Source organism: Corylus avellana, chromosome ca11 (assembly GCF_901000735.1).
Source record: "Corylus avellana chromosome ca11, CavTom2PMs-1.0".
Lineage (NCBI taxonomy): Eukaryota > Viridiplantae > Streptophyta > Magnoliopsida > Fagales > Betulaceae > Corylus > Corylus avellana.
This window is the reverse complement of record NC_081551.1, coordinates 18,374,416-18,394,184: the sequence shown is the minus strand read 5'-3', so window position 1 is coordinate 18,394,184 and position 19,769 is coordinate 18,374,416. Positions and strand designations below refer to the sequence as shown.

Here is a 19,769-nt window from a genome sequence, read left to right as displayed (position 1 = left end):
CTTTTATCTTATCAGAATGTAGTAGCCATTGATTTTTTTTTTTTTTTTTTTTAACCAGGGAGGGCTACTACAATGGCTATTGGCTACTACCCCTTCCACGTAGCATAATGGGATAAAAGTAAAATAAAAATTACTTTAAAAGAAATTCAAAAGTTGAATGACCTATTCTTCTTTCGGAAAGAATTTGTAACAACAGCAACTAGAGTTAGGGCATATTTGAGTGTGCATTTGAGAGGTTTAAAAGTACGTTTAACACTCAAAAAATTCGTTTGAAAAAAAAATATATCCGTTTGTTAAAAAAAATTGGAAGTGATTTTAAGAGTCCAAAAACCTAAAAATGAAGTTTTTGCAAAAAAAAAATATTTTTTGACTTAAAAATTATATTTTTAAACCCAATTCCAAACATGGTCTTAGTAAAGATGTCAGGGCCCAAAGGCTTCTTAGCAGTTTGCTTTCCAACTGGCCCTGAAAGGCCTCTACTTTCTAACCTAGACCTGATCCATGACCTGGCCCACCCAACAAATGGCTTATCGTAGATTAGTTGTCGTTTTTGTTGGTCGAAAACTACAAGTCCACAAGCCATTTTTTAGCCTCTCTTGCGGCTTTCGAGTTTGACCAGGCGGTCCATGCCTATGAACGGGCCTTAAAGCCAGCTCGGCCCGGCCCATGATCAGGTTTTTCAGAATGAAAATTCCATTCTTTCCCCCTCCCTCTCCCTCTCACTGTTCTTTCGTTGCGAACGAACGAACCTCTCCCCATATCTCTTTTCCCTCTAATCCCATAAAGTTTTTTCTTCGCATTCTCTACAATCCCTAGCTTTTCAAATTTTGATCTTCGCGCTCTGCACCGACGTCCTTGATCGAAGCCCCGGTACTCTCAGCGCAGAAAAACGGTACCGGTTGCGTATCAAATTGAATTTAGTTTAGTTTAGTTTAGTTTTTTTTCACTCTTATTTATTTAGTTTGGTTTCTGAGAAAATTTGGCAAAATAAAATTAATTCTAATTCGTAGTTTCAGATTTTTCGTTTTGTGGCACTTGTGAAGAACTGATTTCTTTACTCGCTGAGCTGAATTCGAAGTTTGCGATAGTTGAGTTAGTTTTCCGTTTTCACTTTCGCTTGCGTTCCCCAATTCTCTCAGCATCCAAACAGAGGTTTTGTTGAACAAGTTTTTTCTTTCTTTTTTTTTAATCCTTGTTTCTCAAAATTTGTTATGATTGATTGAATTAGGATCAGTTAGCTCTATAAAATTGTTCGGCATCTTGTTTTTTATCTTGAGCTAATTGCTTTTCTTTATCGCGTCTACTAGACTCTCGGACTTGAAATCAAGGTATTCATTCTTCAGTCCCTTGAAGTTTATGTTGATATTGCCACCTTGTGCTTCATTTCAAGTGTATCTGTTCAATATTGATTTTGATATTCTGCTAACATATAGGTTGTTGATCGAAGAAGTTAATATGTTATTTCTATAGTACTCAAAATTTAGTGCTTTATTGGCTACCTAAGTTGTTTATTTGGTACATTTAGCTTAGACACAATGCGGCATAGAATTGAACTAATGATAGTAATTGCTAGCAACTAAAAGCTTAAAGAGAGTGTCTTGTGGTATAATAGTATAGTAGTGTGTCAGTGTTGTTGAATGAATCTCTTTTTTGTGATTACATAATATTGTTCCTTTGTTTCACTCTTTTGTTGTCATATGGTTAAGCTTACTATTGCATTTCATTATTTTCACAGTATTGAACGTAAACATTGGACTAAATTATTCATTAATAGACGACTTATGATTCTGCATTGTATCTCTCAGAGAACCATCTACTGCTAAGCCACATTATACATGAACTAACAATTCTGAAACTGAGGTTGAGTTCTTGTCCATTTGTCATATTGTTATTGGCCACGCAGGATGTAGTCGTTAGAATATTAATTCAATGGCTAAATTCATCATTTCCAATCAAGTTAAGCTTTTGAAACAATTGGTGGTTTAACATAGTATCAAAGCAAAAGTCCTGAATTCAAATATTGTTTCCGTAGTTCACCTCCCATTTAAATTAAATATTTCATGTATTGGGTCTCACTTATTTAGAAGAAGTTTAAGCCCACACGTGAGAAATGGTGTTAGAATATTAATTGAGTGAATAAATTTACCATTTCTATTCAGTATAAGCTTTTGAAACAATTGGTTATTTAATAGTATTAGTTCCACATCAATCATTGTACCTTGGTGGTAAATAATTCGTAATCATAATCAGCTCCTTATTTATTTTAAGTGAAATAAGAAGTTGAAATTCAGGTGATCTTTGGGTAGGTTTTAACTATAGATAGGTTCAGGAATTAACTATAGATTTTTTTTTTACGGGAGGAAGTTCTAAGAGGTTGAGAAGGAAGAGAATGCATTAGCAGAACTTGTGTGAGGGCAAGAGGCAACTAACACATCAACCTAAGATGAAACTTTTTATGATATCAAATTGTTTTAACTCAAATGTTTCTACCCACATTTTGTATTTGTGGCCAAGGGAATGAAAGATTGTGGTTTTGGAGGTTTTAATAGGTGGTAGATACATTGTTCAAATTGCAGGAAACTTAGCAATTTGTGTTATGGATCTACATGTGTGCAGGTGTGCTTTTGTATTCTGTCGTTAAGGCTTCACCTTTGAGCCCATTTGTCACGATATTCAAGTAAACATTGTTGGAGTCTGTAGAAATGAGAGCAACGATTTGCCTTTGATCCAAGAATTTGGGCACTTGGTGTATCCTTTCTGGACAACTGGGAAGGCAGATTGTTTTAGGCTTGCTATTTGTTAACCCGACGATGGTTCATACCACTTATTTCACAAATTTCTAGGAGCCCATTATCACTTTCAGAATTATATGACCACTCGTGTTTGAAGAGCTTTAACTTTTTTGATGCATTATTTGTCTTATCTCAATTCCTACTCACCAATGAGTGTAGATGTTCAGAGAAATGAATTTTAGTGATAGGTTTTTAATAACTGAAAACCATAGGTACTTAAATAAATAACGTGGACAGTCCTTACAGGCAGCGGTTCTAATCTTCTTTTGGTTTCTTTTTCCATTTTAGGGTTTCGCTACTCCTCATTTCATATCCCAGAATTGCTTAATATCTCCCTTCTAATGTCATCGTAACTGCTAGAGCTTTCAATATAACCTTTTCTCAAACATATGGTTACAAGAGTATATTTCCTTCACTCATTGGGTTTTCAATGATCATCAATTTATTTAAGAAGTTGTTAAGACTCTTGTCATAGGGCTTTTGTCGTCAGTTATGACTTATAAATTTATTAATTAGTTGGGGGCATGTTTGTCATTAGATATCTACCTTATAACAGAGGCAGTTATCGTAGTAACTATAAGTTTTGGTTGATGTACAAGCAACTGCCCATCCTCTGCTAATATATACACCTCTAAATGAATAATTTGATATGCTTATTCTTCCTCTTATCAGGATATTACAAGGATATATAAACCCTAGCAGAATTAGTTATTTACCCTCGTGATTTTCTTTTCAGAGAGAACAGTTATAACTAGTGAAGTTTATTTTGGCTTTTGGCTGGAAAAAAGAAAAAAAGTTTTGGATTGTCAGTTGCTGGGGCGGTCCTGGGCTCCTAGCTTTATCTTTTCTGCCCCCGCCCCCAAAATTTAAAAATTCCCTCTAATTTGTTTGTTTTTCAGAAAACATATCCTTTAAAATTTACTATTTTACCAAATTCCAAACCTAAAATTGTAGTTCTGCTTGGTCATTTGCCTTAGGTATTTGTATTTGCTTTCCCATATCCTATTTGAGCTCTATGACAAGAACAACGGTTACTTTTTTTAAAAAAAAATAATATAAGAGATTTATCCGATTATCAATCGGTCCTTACTAAAAAAGTAAGGTTTAATTGAGAACGTCATATTAATAAAATGAGATAAAAATGTGATTCATAGTATTATATTGAACTCGTGATAAAGAAAATGCTATCCCATCCGTCTCAGAAATCCTCTATCCCATCACTTTCTGTTTTGTCTTTTTGCAGTAGTATGGTTTGAATTATCAATAATTCCAACTATATTTGGGTTTTTCATAAATAGCTAGAGATGCCTGATCTAATGCTTTGTTTCCAGCCAGCATTGTCATATTCACATATATGTTTTATTACTTCGTTAAGTGCCTCATAATGTTTCCTTGAACAAAGAACTTGACTTTGATTTGTGGCTTGTACTCGGTTTGAAATTAGATGGCATGCGTGTTCAATTTCATAATTGTTTTTTAATGGAACTAGGTGTTGATTTGAATGTTGAATATCGTGCTTTCCTGTTTCCAGTACTGTTTATCTACAATCTTCTGTTCTATTTTATATGGAAATAGACTGATGTGGATAGGTCTGAATGTATTTTATTTTTTTTCCCTGATTTTTCTTTGGCTTAGATGGCAATGCTGCGCCGCATCACTAGCTAGTTCCATAACGCCAGCTTTTTCCAGTTGTCATGCACTAATCTTCGGGTAAGTGTCACTCTTTACAAAATCTTTTTTTTGTTTCTTTATTTGCTTTCTAGTTCACAGGTCTATTCACTTGAATATATATATATATATATATATATATATATATAATTCACCTGAATAGTTCTTAAAAATGATTGGGATTTCTACCGCATTTGCTTGTTACGTGCTGGCCACTTCGTTGTAGCTTTCGTCGATTTGTCACTTAAAAAAATCATCTACAATACATAAAAGTCTCAATTTGAATTAAATGTGTATATATATATATATATATATGAAAAACTAAAGGTATTTGGCTATTGGAAGTTATCATAGGTCATCACTCCTACATCCAGAAGCATCAATGTGTTTGCTTAGTCAATGATGTAAATAATGAATCCTTTGGTTCATATTATCCAGGTTTCATACTTTGGCTGATATCTTTACTGGAGTCCTCTAGATGATTATCTTGTACTTAAACTAAGTTTGTAATTAAATCAATAATAAATGCCTCCCATAAGGAACTATGGACATTAAGCTTAGGTTTCCAACATCTAAATTATGCGGTGTCCCGGTCCATTGCATTAGCTAATAATCTTTTGCTTTATTTTACTATTTTAGAGCTTTACCTAAGCAGAATTGTTCTTCTTTTCTTTATTGTTCTTTGGTATAATGGAGTTGTATTGTCTCTTTACCGGCAAGGGGTCAGCTGCGTCAGTTCTTTATGTACAACTGCAAAAGTGCCTCCCATTATTTGTTTGTATTACTAGTTATTCTCGTGACACGTACGCTTTTTACCGACCTTTCCCCCCAAAAACCTAAAAAAGTCCCCTATACGGATCTTAGAAGATTTTCATCAGGAGAGTCCTCCTTTTGTACTCTACCACACATTCTATGGCCACATGGAGGCAACCAAAGGAACCCGTTGCTTCTGGTGGTCGGTGGCCCAGTGGTCGAAACAAAGCCCTGCACGTACGAATCTGATATATGATACTATTATATGAGAACATTTAATTTGATATATTGTACAATAATTATGGTTCAGTGTAGAGATTTTTTTTTTTTTTTTTTTTTCATTTTGTGGTGAACATGTGCCTCCCTTTATATTAATGCCTTATGTTTCTTCGTGTGTGAGAGTTTTTCCTCTTTTGTTTTCGTGATCTTTTTCTATCTTGTTTCATTATTAAAAAAGATGTTCCATTCCAATCATAGTCAATCATTTGATTCTCTTTCTACTAAGCAGAGTCTCCGGAGAAAACATAGGGTTTACGCACTTACAAATGTTAAAAAATTTGTTCTATGGGTTTTTTTTTAAAAAAAAAAAAAATTGCTTTCTCATGTTTAACTTCTCGGTACGGCAGTCAGGTGTGGGAGCTGAGCTGGCATTATCTAAGTTGTGTTTTTGGTAGGCTGTTAGGTTCGCCATGTACTTTCATAACAAATACCTTGCAACGGGTAGGGGTTCAATGATTTAGAGTTGTTTGTTTTAACATGCCGACAGAAATAGTTCCCTCTCTCTCTTTTGGGCTGCTGCCTCCACCAAAACCACCTTAAATTAGAATCGAGCTTCTAAAATAGCACTCATCCAAAAAGAGATAAAAGTAAAAGGCTTCTTGTTTTGACCTCCTTGGTAGTTTTTACCCCAAAGGACAAATATAGTCTCTCTCTCTCTCTCTCTCTCTCTCTCTCTCTCTCCTGCTGCTTGTTGGTCTATCTTCATGTTGCTAACTTGTGACGCTTTAGAATAGCCTCTGCTGCAGTCGGTGGATGAGCTCAAGCTTTGTGCTTTGAGAGCAGGGCAGGACTAGGAATTAGCTCATGGACCACGGTGTCTTTTTATGGGTGTTTTGAAGCGGGAAGAGGATGGGTATTTTTTTTTTAAGTGAATAGAGTAGTTTAGCATGTCAAAATCGTCATCTCTAAAAAGCCAACTTGGATCACAATAATAAATATGGCTCTTAGCAAGAGAAACGCCAATGTCGTTACTCGTCACAGGGAAACCTTGCTCCTTTTAACATAAAGGAAACGCCAAGTTCTTGATAATAAGATGAGAAACCTAGCACATGGCACAACACAGATTTCCAGGCTAGGGACCACTAGGTCTTTTTACCGTCTCAATGATTTGGCACTCATCTATTGCTTTTGGTATTTTCCTAATTTGCAAATATTTTTCAGCCATGTCGCTTCTCGTCACCGTGAGGAAGGAGCTCCGTAGATCTCTGGTCTACCCCTTTCTACTATTGGTCTCATCTTTTCTGGTCGGGAGTCCATTTACGAGTTCATTTTGCACAACAATTATTTTCTCTTATGTTGAGTCACAATGCTTCAACTATTGGTACATTTAAATTCAGCTCATTTACTTTCACTATTTTATTTAAATATTCTTTTTCCATTGGTTATATTGTTGAAAATTTGTCATTTTTTAACGGTTATTTTTTTCAAAATTTGTTTGACTTGTATCAACCGTCATATACTTTCATTATAAATAAGACAATTTTCATTCACTTCAACCCAAGTTTCTTTTCATTCATTCTCTATTTTTTCACTTCATGGCTCACTATTTTTTAAGGGTCACTATTTTTTTTCCATTCATTCTTCATGGCTCTTACTCTTAATCCTAGTGTAGTAGTATGTAAACCTGTTTCTACCAGCACTATGGCGGTTTCAATAGATTCCCCAAACCAAGCAAAAAAACGAGTGAAAACAATATTCATATTTGATCATCAATTGAAACCGTAAATATCCGAATTAATCAATAGACAAACTTTCGAACAAGAAGACCCACAAGGAAGAACCACCTATACAGGTGAAGCATCTAGTGTCGGCAAAAAAATTATGAGTTTTATTAGAGGAGAGAGAATATATGTATTTTTTATTTTTTATTTTTTTTTATGTATTGTTGAGTTATAGTGTTCAGCATATTCATTGAGTATAGTAATAGCTAATAAATTCCTTAGTTAAAATGGCTATAAGTAATGTAGCAGCTAGCTAATTGTTTAGTTAAAGTGGCTAGCTGGATGAAAAGATCTTTTTGCTATTGAGAAATGATTATTTTGGCTAGTCCAATAAGATTGCTATTAGGAGTCGGGACACAAAGGAAGATTAAGGCAACGAGAAAAGGAATGAGCATGGTTGAAAAAGACGGGCAACGAAAAGTAAAAGGCAAACAAAACAAGTAATGTGGTGTTGTAATGTAAAATTAAAGAACATTAAAAAATAAAAATAAAAATAAAAAAGTAGAAGTAAAGTTTAAAGAGAACGAGTTTGGACTCTAAAAGGATGGTCTTTTATTATTAGGCTGTGTAAATAGTATATAATCTAAAAATTGGGACAATATAAGAGAAAAAGTTGAAAGATCCACCTAGTTGGGAATGCTCTAAAATATGGTTCCGGGAACATTCTTCTCTCATCTCTCTCTTTTCTTGTGCGGACATGTAAAATATATATATATATATATATATATATATATATATATATTTTAATTTTTCTTTAAATGTAGGAAATCAAACTATTTTTTACTTCATATTCAAATAAACTTTACAATAACTTCTTTATTTCTTCCCTATATCATTAAAATATACTTTAAACTAAAAGCTAAGAGAATGAAAGGAAAAGAGAAATCATTTAAATATTTTTTTTCAAATAAATGCAAGAAAAAAAGAAGAAAGATAAAGCTTTTTATATTAAAATAATATTAAGGGAATCAAGAATTCTATCCTAAATTTAGGGGAGCACTTTTGCTGTCTTTAATGTTCTTTGGTCCTTAGTGTTCCTTGTTTAGGTAATCAAGAATACTACCCTAAATTTAGGGGAGCGCTTTTGCTGTCTTTAGTGTTCCTTGGTCCTTAGTGTTCCTTTGGGTTAAGAAATACCAAGAGAGTTTAATTCATATAATTTTTAATGAATTTTTCCTACATTTATAAGAAAGATTATAAAATTTAAAAAAAAAAACTGTTACTTATGCTCTAAGCCGCTCCATAACAGGAATCCGTATATGAACCTCATTCCCACAGCTAAACAATCATCGTAGATTTAGTATTTAATAATTTTAATGAGCTGACTTTGGTTCACAATTTTTTTTTTCTTAACCATTTTACTTGGTTTTTCACTCATGTCCCCCAAATCATGGCTTTTTGTGTACAAAGTGACAGGAAAAAACTGTAAAATGATGGTTGATAACTTGAAAGAATCTATGGACGGTAGTAACCTTTATATTTCTTGCCTCCCCCACAACGTTATGTTTTCTTTTTCATCATCTCATGATTGTTTCCTTTTTTGTCTTCTCATATAGTTTTTCTAGTCTTTTAATTCGAGTTATTACGAGATAAATTTACCGAAAATTCACAATCTCCATCACCCACGCGTCCCTCCTCCTCCATTGTCGGCCACTACTCAACCATTTACCAGCTCTCTCCTCTGTACGCTCGGTTGTGGCGCTCATAGTTAAATGCCCTACCTCTACTTTTTGTTCTTTTGCAGGAGATCGCCTCCATTACAGTACTTTTGGCTCACCAAAAATTTCAAATTCATATATAAATCTCGAAAATATTCAATTTTGGTGATTCTCTAACCCACCGCCTCAAATGGTGTCTCATCCACTACTATACAAAGCTCTTAGTTCCTTTTTCAATACTTTCTACTCTTTCGAAAATCTCCTTTAAAACAATAGCCAGATCACTATCAAGACTAAGAGTGTGTTTGGGATTACGCGAATTTAATGGGGTGTTTATTTGAAAAAGTACAAATTTAAACAAAAATCACTATTTCTTATAACAAATATTTAATAAAAAAAAATGTTTTTTTAGGGGAAACTTCACTTTGGCCTCCTGAATTTTTACTCAATTTTACAAACCTCCTGAATTTCCAAATCTCTCATTTTAGACTCATGAACTTTCAATTACTCTCAATGTGGACCCTCTATCAGATTCTAAACGTTACATGACGTTTATGCCTCTGACTTTTGTATAAAATTCTAACTTCCAAAACGTTTTTTTATTTTTAAAAAAATGAAAATAAATAACATTTTGGTCTTTTTTTGTATTTTTAACGGCTAAAATTAACAGAAGGGTTCTAATTGAGAGTAATTGAAAGTTCAGGAGTCCAAAATGAGATATTTGAAAGTTCAAGAGAGTTTGTAAAATCGGATGAAAGTTTCAAGGGCCAAAGTGAAGTTTTTTCTATTTTTTAACATGTTTTACCAAACGTTTTTACAATTTTAAAAAGTAACGATTTAAAAAACATAATTTTTAAAATCACATTTATTGAAGTCGAATCCCAATCCAACCCTAAATTTTATTTTGAGTCTTTGTATTTTGAATTTTATAATTTTCTGCTTTCGTAAATGTGATATATTTTAATTTTATTAAAAAAAGAAAAAAAAAACCTCACATGTGGAGGGCAACGGAGCAGGAATTCAAAAAGCAGGGAACAGTGGAATGAATGGACGAATTGACCAGCCTGCAATTGTGTGAGACATGGGGCCCACATTCCTGGCAAGCATGGGACCCTCTTGGGGGGTCATATGATTTTCTTATACTTCTTTGATCCCCGCGGTTTTGGGTCCCATCCATTAAAGCAGGCCATAAAATAAATAAATAAATAAAAATAGAAAACCCTGCCGACGAAATGCAGCAAGAAAACCGTGCATCCCTTCTTCAATTTCGCATATTTGCGTCCGTAATTGCCGTGGATTCCTTCTTTTCCTCTCTTTTCTCTTCTCTCTTCTCTCCGTTTCGTTTTTTTTTTAGGGCTACGGTTATTCTATTTACGCCCTCTCTTCTTTTTCTCTCCTGTCCACCTCCACGCGTTTTTCTTTTTCAAGCACTTTACCACTATTCCCGCTTCTCTTTTTCCCTATTCTTTTTCCCTTTTTTTTTTTTTTTTTTCTTTGATATTTTAAAATGCACCTTGCTTAACAACCTTGTAAAGTTGTAATTAGCCCCCTTTACCCGCTAACCACAAAAAATTACGACAATGATTTTCTTTTTCTTAGCAAACATTACGGAGATGATTACTGTATTTTGATGTCTACATTACATGTGATTAGGTTTGTCATCATCTAATACGTGTTACACAAGGTTGTTTAATAAATTATATTATTTATTTATATATATGAAGGCATGAGGAGAAAGTTTCATCAATCCAACCTTGTCCCCAATTCTATTGGCTCTTAAGCGGTGAAAAAATATAATCTTATATTTTATTTATTCTTTAAATCACCTCATATTAAAAGCCTTAAGAGTTTTCCTTAAGGAACATGCCGGTGAAAAATATGAATATTTAAAAATAAAAAATAAAAAACTGAGGAATAAATTGGTTGACTAGCTAGTTTAGCTTATCTTAATTTTTTTTGGTGTTAAATACCAAATACCCCCCGGGATTTGATAACTTTATTTTTACCCCCCTGTGGTTTCATTTTTATCACAGGACTCCCCTAGGTTTTGATAAAAGATCAAGTTAGTCCATCCATTAGTTGACCGTTTAGGACTGACACGTGGACCAATCAGATGTTGACACCCCCAAATGGCTTTGAGGGTGGCTTCGGCCACCCCCAATGTTTTCCGTTTCTTTTTTTAAAAAAAAAATTAATATATGTGCTACGTGTCGACGTCTGATTGGTCCACGTGTCAGTCCTAACGATCAACTAACGGATGGACTAATTTGGTCACTTATCAAAACTACAGGGACCTCCTATAATAAAAATGAAACTCCAAGAAAGAAAAAATAAAGTTACCAAACCCCATGGGAGTTTGGAGTATTTAACCTTTTTTTTTTTTTTTTTCTTTCTAATTGTTTAGCTTATCTTAATTGCTCGGCTAGAAGTTGATCTCCTTTTCCACGTGGCAGTGACAACCTTAAGGATATGAGGCCAGGAATAAGTCTCCGTCCCACGTGGGTCCCGCCCACATATTCCCTCTCAGAACGTAGAAGTTGGAGCTGCTCGTGAGGAGAACTGATGTCGTGGCAGAGTTATGCTTGACACGTGTCACAAATTAGCGTGTCAGCTGACTTGCCGGCTGGCATTTGTCCTACACCAGTGGCTTCACTGCCACGCAATCTTCATTGACCGTTGGATCTTTTTATTATTAAGTCCGAATTTCATTCATAAACTCCCTTGCAGTGCCTCTCGTTGAAAGATTGGGATATTATAAGAAATAATTTTATACCATTTTGGTTTGTCCGGCCATGGGAAACTAATTGTTTGAAAAAACTTAGAAAAGTTAAGACATTTGTATATTTATTTTTACAAATCATGTACATATTGACTTTAAAATTAAAGTGGACATTCTAGAATTGTAAATTCTGCAGGAAATATAATAATAATGGAATACTCAAATCATAGTGATAAGATCACCAAAGTCAATGATTATGGTTGTCTTCCCATTTTTTATATTTTTCTCTATATGTGAAATCTAAAACTCAAGCATATATAATAGCCATCATTTTCATAATTACGATTCTATTGATTTATTTTAATGGTGAATACAACATTTGATTTGACTATAAGCAACTTTAGTGGTTTAAATGTATGTCATTTGCTTTAAGGATTCTAATATTTCAATTGGGTTGGTATGGTGATGAGTTATGCATTCGACTTAAAGAAGTATAATTATAACTAATAAAAAAAAAATGACAGCAAGCATCCATAATAAACTTTTACTGTCTCCTTAGAAAAATAATGGAGCGGATAAAACCTATTTATTAGTTTTATTTATTTGTTTATTTTAAACAAAAACATTAACAATTAAAATACTTATAAATCTTAAGTCCCACATTGATTACTTATGATGTAATATTGGGCAATATAAGTGATTACAAAAAATATTCAAATTGAATAATTATTTTTGGGTGATAGTGCAGATGTGACTAATAATTTTTTTCATGTGCTTACAATAAGCATGTATGTCTAATATATAAAATAGTCATGCCATAAAGAATCATAATAATGAGTATACATGTGATTTTTACTTACCGTGGTCGTAAAGATCTCATTGTTATATTATGTCTAAGTATTTCTCCAAGTCCATATGCATAAGGTGTTATCATTTATCCTTATTTGAGCTAAAAATACTCGTAAACCTAGTTTTTAGGCAAAATGGGCATTATGTTTGAGGGTCGAACGATTGGCATCAATCGATCACTATCGATTGATTAATAACCAAGTCAATTGTTCAATGGCCTAGCAAAAACCTATTTTTTAGAAAAAGTTCTAACTACACCAATTATAACATGATCTAATGTTCTAATATAATCTTTAACATTGTTCTAAGCATAAACCAGTCCTTAATACATAGTTCATACATCGAAACTCAAACTTTTATCATCAAACATCCAATCTAACAACAAATCTACCATGAGACATCTCTAAAATACATGGGTCTACATTTAATCTCTTTAAACAAGAGGCAATAGGATACGTATCCATTTCTTGAAGGTAAACTTCAAGAATCCTTCCTTCTCTATATCTATTTGTCTCTCTAAGGTTTCAGGTCTGAAGAGGAGTGAAAATGGACGACATTGGGTATCTCTATCCTTAAAAAGTTATGCATGGTCATGTAAAATCGTTGAGGTGTCCAAATTTACTTTAATTTGCATGATTTAAACTGTTGTTTTACCTTACTGCGTGATGTCAACTGTTTTAGTTGCTTCATATTATGGGTATAAAGTTATATTTTTACTAAATAAAAGAAGACGCAAAGGAAAATAGAAGTTTTGATTTTACTGTTGTGTAAAACATTTTTCTAGAACTTATGACTTTCTAAACGGCTATGGCATTTGATAAACCAACTTCTTATGAAAATGATGCATTGTAATAGCTGATTTACAAGCAATAGAAAGTTTCTATGAGATTCAGCTGCTGCGAAGGCTCTGGCTGCATATTTCGGGGTAATAGCTGGCCAAGAACAAGGGGTGCAACAACTGATATTGGAGGGGGGACGCGAAGCAGATTATTGATGCAATCCAAGAACAAGGCCAGAATCGGTGTCTGCTTGGTCAATTAATAGAAGATGTTCGGATTGGTCTTAATGCTTATTCAAAATGGAAGGTGGAACATATGCATCGTGAGGCGAATAGAGTGGCCCATGTATTAGCAAAATTGGCTCTGAAACAGGCCACTGATATTGTATGGCTTGAAGAGGGTTCTGATTGTATTAGAGACATTTTATTGACTGAGCAATTGCTTGGTCAATGATCCAGTTATTTATAACAACGCAGCAGTTTTCAAAAAAAAAGTTTCTATCTCTCAAATACCCCCACTAACTTTGATATTAGAGTATTCTTCGCTGATACTTCCAACAAGTCACCCTTCCATGTTTTTATCTTAGCAAATTTCCTTGACTTGACTACTGGTTTAGGATTGTGTGTTGTGTTGTGTTTGTGTACATAGGTTGAAATTTAGAGTATCATGCATTTTCTAAATAGAGTAATTCTAAATGTTATTTCAATGTCCGTCTTTTTAAAATCATGGTTGGATCAAAATTTAAAATGATATATCACAAATTCAATGGTAATTTTAAACTTCCATTAATTTTAAAAGGACGGAAGAGGAAAATAAAGAGAACTCCTAACAATTACTCTTCTACATATTAGGGAAAAGTGATTATTTTTAAAATAGTCTATAGTTGAGGAGACTTAAGTATATTTTTCTCTAAATATTAATGTGATGTATTTATGATTAATTTAAGCAAACAACCAATAATACAAACATTTAATACGCTTTAAAAACACATTTCAATTTAACAAGTTGAACTAAAATAAATTTCAAACTCAATCTCAAGGAAAACTTCGTGGATTTCAAAAAAGAAAAAAAGGAAAGCTTTGTGAATATAATAAATATATATAAATATCTACACATAAAGGAGTAATTATAAAGAGGTGGTAACGTACGTCCAAGTCCAACATCAGAACACAGCGTTGCCAGCATGGAAAGCACCCACTCTTAAAGACAATTTCCAAATGATTACCTAAGCAAAAGCGCGTTAACGGTTGATGCGGCGATTTAAATTGGCAAGGGGCGTTTTGGTCTTCTCGTCATCCGGTCCCGTGGAGATCGTTGACGCGGATGCAGACGCGGTGCACCACACGACAGTAGGGCCTTCCTCCTTCGCCGACGAATACAGGAAGGCAGGACAGACGCGTGGGCCCAAACGCACATGCGGGGTGTCGCTTTCTTACATCGGACAGTTTATGTGGCTCTCTTGCCAGGACCCACCCCCGTGCTCGAAAGGGCACACTGGCACATCAAGAACCGTTGATTTTACATCATGTTGAGGTTGAAAATGGTGATCAGCATCAAATGTGATACGGACGCGTAAACATGCACGCCTGTCTTCCATATCTACCTTGCCATTAATGTTGGTTCAATTGGAGTAACGTATGTCTTTAATTCGCTGATTACGTTAATCTGCCTTTTCTGTTGCTCACTCTTTAATGTCAATTTTATCCGTTTCAACCAATAGCAGTTTACGTTGAATAACCCTAATAAGACATGGCTACTTCTTCTTCCCGTATGTGTGAATATTTCGTAAGAGCAAATGCAGGTTATTATTGTTTTTCTTGAAACAAAATATTAACAATTAACCTAAAATATATAATATTTTAGTTTTTAACAAATAAACCCGTGGCATATTATTAAGCAACATGCATATCACTTACATAATATTATTATTATTATTATTATTCCTTCTTGTGTCTTTGTTTATATTGTTTTAAACTGCATAACAATGCTACATAAGAAGGACGGTCTAATTAAACCCATTGAAAAAATGCTAGTATTTAACAGAAACAAGTAATACTTATTTGATTTATTATTTTTTTTTTCTTATTAAGGATTGACTGAAAATTATGATTGTTTATTCTATGCCCCCAACGAATCAATTGATAAATGTTTTTAACAAAAAAAAAATGTGAAAGAAGGTAGCAAGTAAACGTCAATAACATTTTTTATTTTAACAAATTGTTTTCGTCTCTCCACCACAATTTGACTCATGGAAAACTAAGAGGACGTGCTAAAAGAGCCATTGCAGACTTGCAGTGTAGTTGGTCAAATACTTATATATATCAAATAACACTTAAAGCTTATGTTTAGTAATTGGTGCTCATGGAAAAGAGCCATCATTTGCCCTAACATTATAGCAACATTTTCTCTTTGACTATTCTAATCATAGGAGCCTACTTTCAAAATTTGACCATTCCAACAATGGTACTGTCCACGCTAAATTTTTATACCAGTTTTATATTAAGAAAAGTGATAGAGAGCCAAACAAATGAATTTAAAATTTTTTTAAAACTGACATGGCAATGGTTTTTAATTAAAAAAAAAAATGCAATTCTCTCTCCCTTGTTTGTCACTTTCGGTCTGCCACATTACTTTGAAAATTTTTTAGGGTTGATTTATTTTGGCTTCCTAGCACTTCTCTTACATCAATGGACGCGGTTAACATTTTTAATTTTTTTTAAAAAATATTTGGCATAAAAAATTACTAAAAATACGTCACATTTGGTAAGACATTGTAAAGTTGGTGTTATAATTTGTATGAAGAGTATTATTACTCTTCTAACAAACAACATATATATGATGGATAATATGTTAATTTATGTGACACTTAATATATTAGTCACTACATATTTAAATTTATTTGTTAAAGTTTATTATATTGTTTGTGTTTTATTTATTTATTTTTTTTTCACATTATGTCACGTGAGATTTTTGTTAACATAATTTGTAACAAATTGATGTACAAACACTTGGATCTCAACAAATGGAACCAACAGTAAAATGACCGTTATAATTCACCGCTCTTTGATAGTGCCCGTGAGAATTTAGTAATTAGGAATGAGAAAGTGGAAGGATAGTAGTGTAATTTCGAAAGTCTAACTGGAAGTTCATTTACTCCACTAGTCATATGATTTGACAATAGACACCCAAACAAAGCCAACAACTCTACCCCTAGCTTTTAAAAGTAGGATTAAATCCTGTGCCCTCAGGTCCCCCCCTACCTCCTTACGCGCTCACTCTGTCTCTCTCTCTCTCGTCCAAATTCTCGTGTTCATTTCATAAAGTTCTCGTGAGATCAACCAATTCCCGGCTCCGCCCCTAATTTAGTTAAAGCCAATTACAGGCAACCGGCCGGACCTGTTCTGCCAGTCAACCCTAGCCGGGATTCGGCGCCACCGGTTCCTGTATTAACAACTTCGCATTATAACGACTTCAATTTTTTTTTTTTTTTTTTTTAAAAAGGAAAAAGATAAACAATGATTAATAAAAATAAATATTTAAAAGGCTTATTCCGAGCTTTAGCTTGTGGAGTTGTATGGAATTGGTCCCCAAAAAACGAATAAAGTCAGCCACCCTATTCACACTCACGAGAGATAAATTTGATAAAAAAAAAAATAAAAAAAAAGAGTAGCAAATGAGAGAAAGGTTGGAAAAAAGAAATAAAAAAAAAAAAGAAGGAGAGAGAATCTGGTGGGCTTTGAGCTGTGATTTAGCTGTCTTTTGATGCATTATTTCAATCTCACACACATCTCCAAAATCCCTAGAAAAGAAAAAACCCTCTTCTTCTCTTCTCTTCCATGCTTCTCTCTCCTGAACCCCAAAACCAAAAACCAAATCCCTTCAAAAAGTCTCTGTGCCCACATTTTCCTCAGATCTCAAAGTGAAATACCCATCTTTGATCTTTGCATTCGAGTGAGATAAGATAGAGGGAAGGAGCAAAAAGAGAGTGGCATTTTGGAACTCAGATGTCTCATGTGAGATGAAGAGGAAGACCCACTTCACCCTCTTCCGCTTCGATCTTTCACTCCTCATTGTCCTCTTTCTTGGTGCAGCCTCGGTCTGTGCCTCTGTACGGGTCGATATCACCCCCCATGGAGGCCTCACCGACTCCGAAGCCTTGTACATCAGGCAGCGCCAGCTTCTTTACTACAGGGACGAATTCGGCGACCGAGGTGAGAAAGTCACCGTAGACCCATCTCTGGTTTTCGAAAACCCAAGAATCAGAAATGCTTATATTGCATTGCAAGCTTGGAAGGAAGCTATTTTCTCTGATCCCTTGAATCTCACCGCCAATTGGGTTGGATCTAAGGTCTGTAACTACACTGGGGTTTACTGTGCTCCCGCACCTGATAACCACAAGATCCGAACCGTCGCCGGCATTGATCTCAACCACGGTGATATTGCTGGGTACTTGCCGGAGGAGCTGGGCCTGCTTGTTGATCTTGCATTGTTCCACATAAACTCTAACAGGTTTTGCGGTACTGTGCCACACAAGTTCCAGACTCTGAAGCTTTTGTTTGAGTTTGATATCAGCAACAATCGCTTCGCCGGCAAGTTCCCGGAGGTGGTCTTGAAGCTCCCGCAGCTCAAGTTCCTGGATCTGAGATTCAATGAGTTCGAAGGAACTGTGCCAAAAGAGCTCTTCGACAAGCCATTGGACGCCATCTTCATCAACCACAACCGCTTCAGGTTCGATCTTCCCGACAATTTCGGCAACTCACCGGTGTCGGTCATCGTGCTGGCCAACAACAAGTTCCACGGTTGCCTCCCTTCGAGCCTCGGCAACATGTCCAACCTCAACGAGATCATCATGATGAACAACGGGTTCAGATCCTGCCTGCCTGCGGAGATTGGTCTGCTCAAGAATTTGACCGTCTTTGATGTGAGTTTCAACGAGCTGTTGGGCCCATTGCCGGACATGTTCGATAAATTGGTGGGCATTGAGCAGCTAAACGTGGCACACAACTTGCTGTCCGGCAAAATCCCCCCAGGTATCTGTAAATTGCCCAACCTTCAGAACTTCACCTTCTCGTATAACTTCTTCACGGGCGAGCCACCGGTGTGCTTGAGCCTTCCGGACTTCAGTGACCGGAGGAACTGCTTACCCAATAGGCCGGCCCAGAGGTCCGCCAAGCAATGTAAGTCGTTCTTGTCCAAGCCTGTGGATTGTAGCTCCTTTAGATGTACTCCTTTCGTTCCTGCTTTGCCTCCACCTCCTCCGCCCTCACCACCTCTTCCATCACCTCCACCTCCATCTCCGCCTCCGCCTCCTGTTTACACACCACAATCACCACCGCCACCACCTCCTCCGGTCTTCTCGCCTCCACCACCACCACCCCCACCAGTTCTCTCTCCACCTCCACCTCCACCCTCCATTCCTTCCATTTCTCCATTCCTTCCATTCCTTCATCCATTCCTCCATTCATTCCTCCATCCTTCCTTCATTCCTTCCATTCCAGATCCCTCCATTCCAGATCCCTCCATTCCACTGCAGTCCCCCTCATCTTCTTTACCACCAGTTCCGTGTGAACATCCACCGCCTGCTCAGTCACCACCTCCGCCAATTGTTTATGAGAGCCCACCGCCTCCCACTCCAGTATACGAGGGGCCATTGCCACCAATCATCGGAGTCTCGTACGCATCTCCTCCGCCACCGCCCTTCTATTGATTCTTTTGAGACTTCTCCTCCTCTTAACTTTCCCTTAATCACAATCAATACTCACATTTATAGTCGCGGCTATTGCTTCTTTCTCCTCTTCCCATGGTCCATCTCGCTCTGGTTCTTCTTCCTCTTTGGGCAATTCTCGTCGCTCATGATTCAAGACAATGTAAAAGGGTATGTGCAACTCTAGGAATTATCTTCTCCAGCAATGTTCTGGCGTTGGAACTTTTGAATGTTGTTGAAGAAACAGAGAAGAGGTGAAAGTTAGAGAGGGAGGTAAGAGGAAAAAGTCTCTCCAGTATTTATTTGAATTGTTATGGATATTTGAGTTGTGAAATAAAATTTGGCAGAGGAAGAATAGGGTTGCAGAGAAAGTGTATGTATAGGGATGAAAATTTGGGGACCATAATTCAGGGCTTACAGAGATGGCAGCACTTTCTGCTGCTGTAGCTGGTTTGTGGGATTTTATTGTTATTGTCTCTCTTTTATATCATACTTTTGTTTCTTATTCCTTTCTCCAATTTTATAGTATAATCATCAACATTTTTACTTGTATTCGATTTTCAGAGTTCTTCATATCCTTCCTTTCTCTTCTCATTTGTGTCATATTCTTGAAAAAACATGCATGTTTCTTTTGTGATTCCATCTGTGTGATTGGACAGGAGAAAAGGGAAAGGATGAAAAAGATGCATCTTTCCTTTGCCTCATTATGAATGCCTACAAAACTGATGAGTTTTGTGAATCCATGCTATTTCTTGCAATGAGATTCAAGAGAATGGGATTCGATCCATTCTCTATATTATGAAACCCATGTGCATTGATGATCATACTCCAGCAAACTTCTTGTTTC

At 35.5% G+C, this 19,769-nt stretch overlaps 1 protein-coding gene across 1 annotated transcript; it reads left to right on the top strand.

The window, feature by feature from the left end:
• Positions 1–16,984: 16,984 nt before the first annotated feature.
• LOC132166333 (leucine-rich repeat extensin-like protein 4) lies at positions 16,985–19,431 on the top strand. The gene has a single exon (XM_059577136.1). The coding sequence runs from the start codon at positions 17,237–17,239 to the stop codon at positions 18,923–18,925; it is 1,689 nt and encodes a 562-aa protein (XP_059433119.1). The 5' UTR covers positions 16,985–17,236; the 3' UTR covers positions 18,926–19,431.
• Positions 19,432–19,769: the final 338 nt, after the last annotated feature.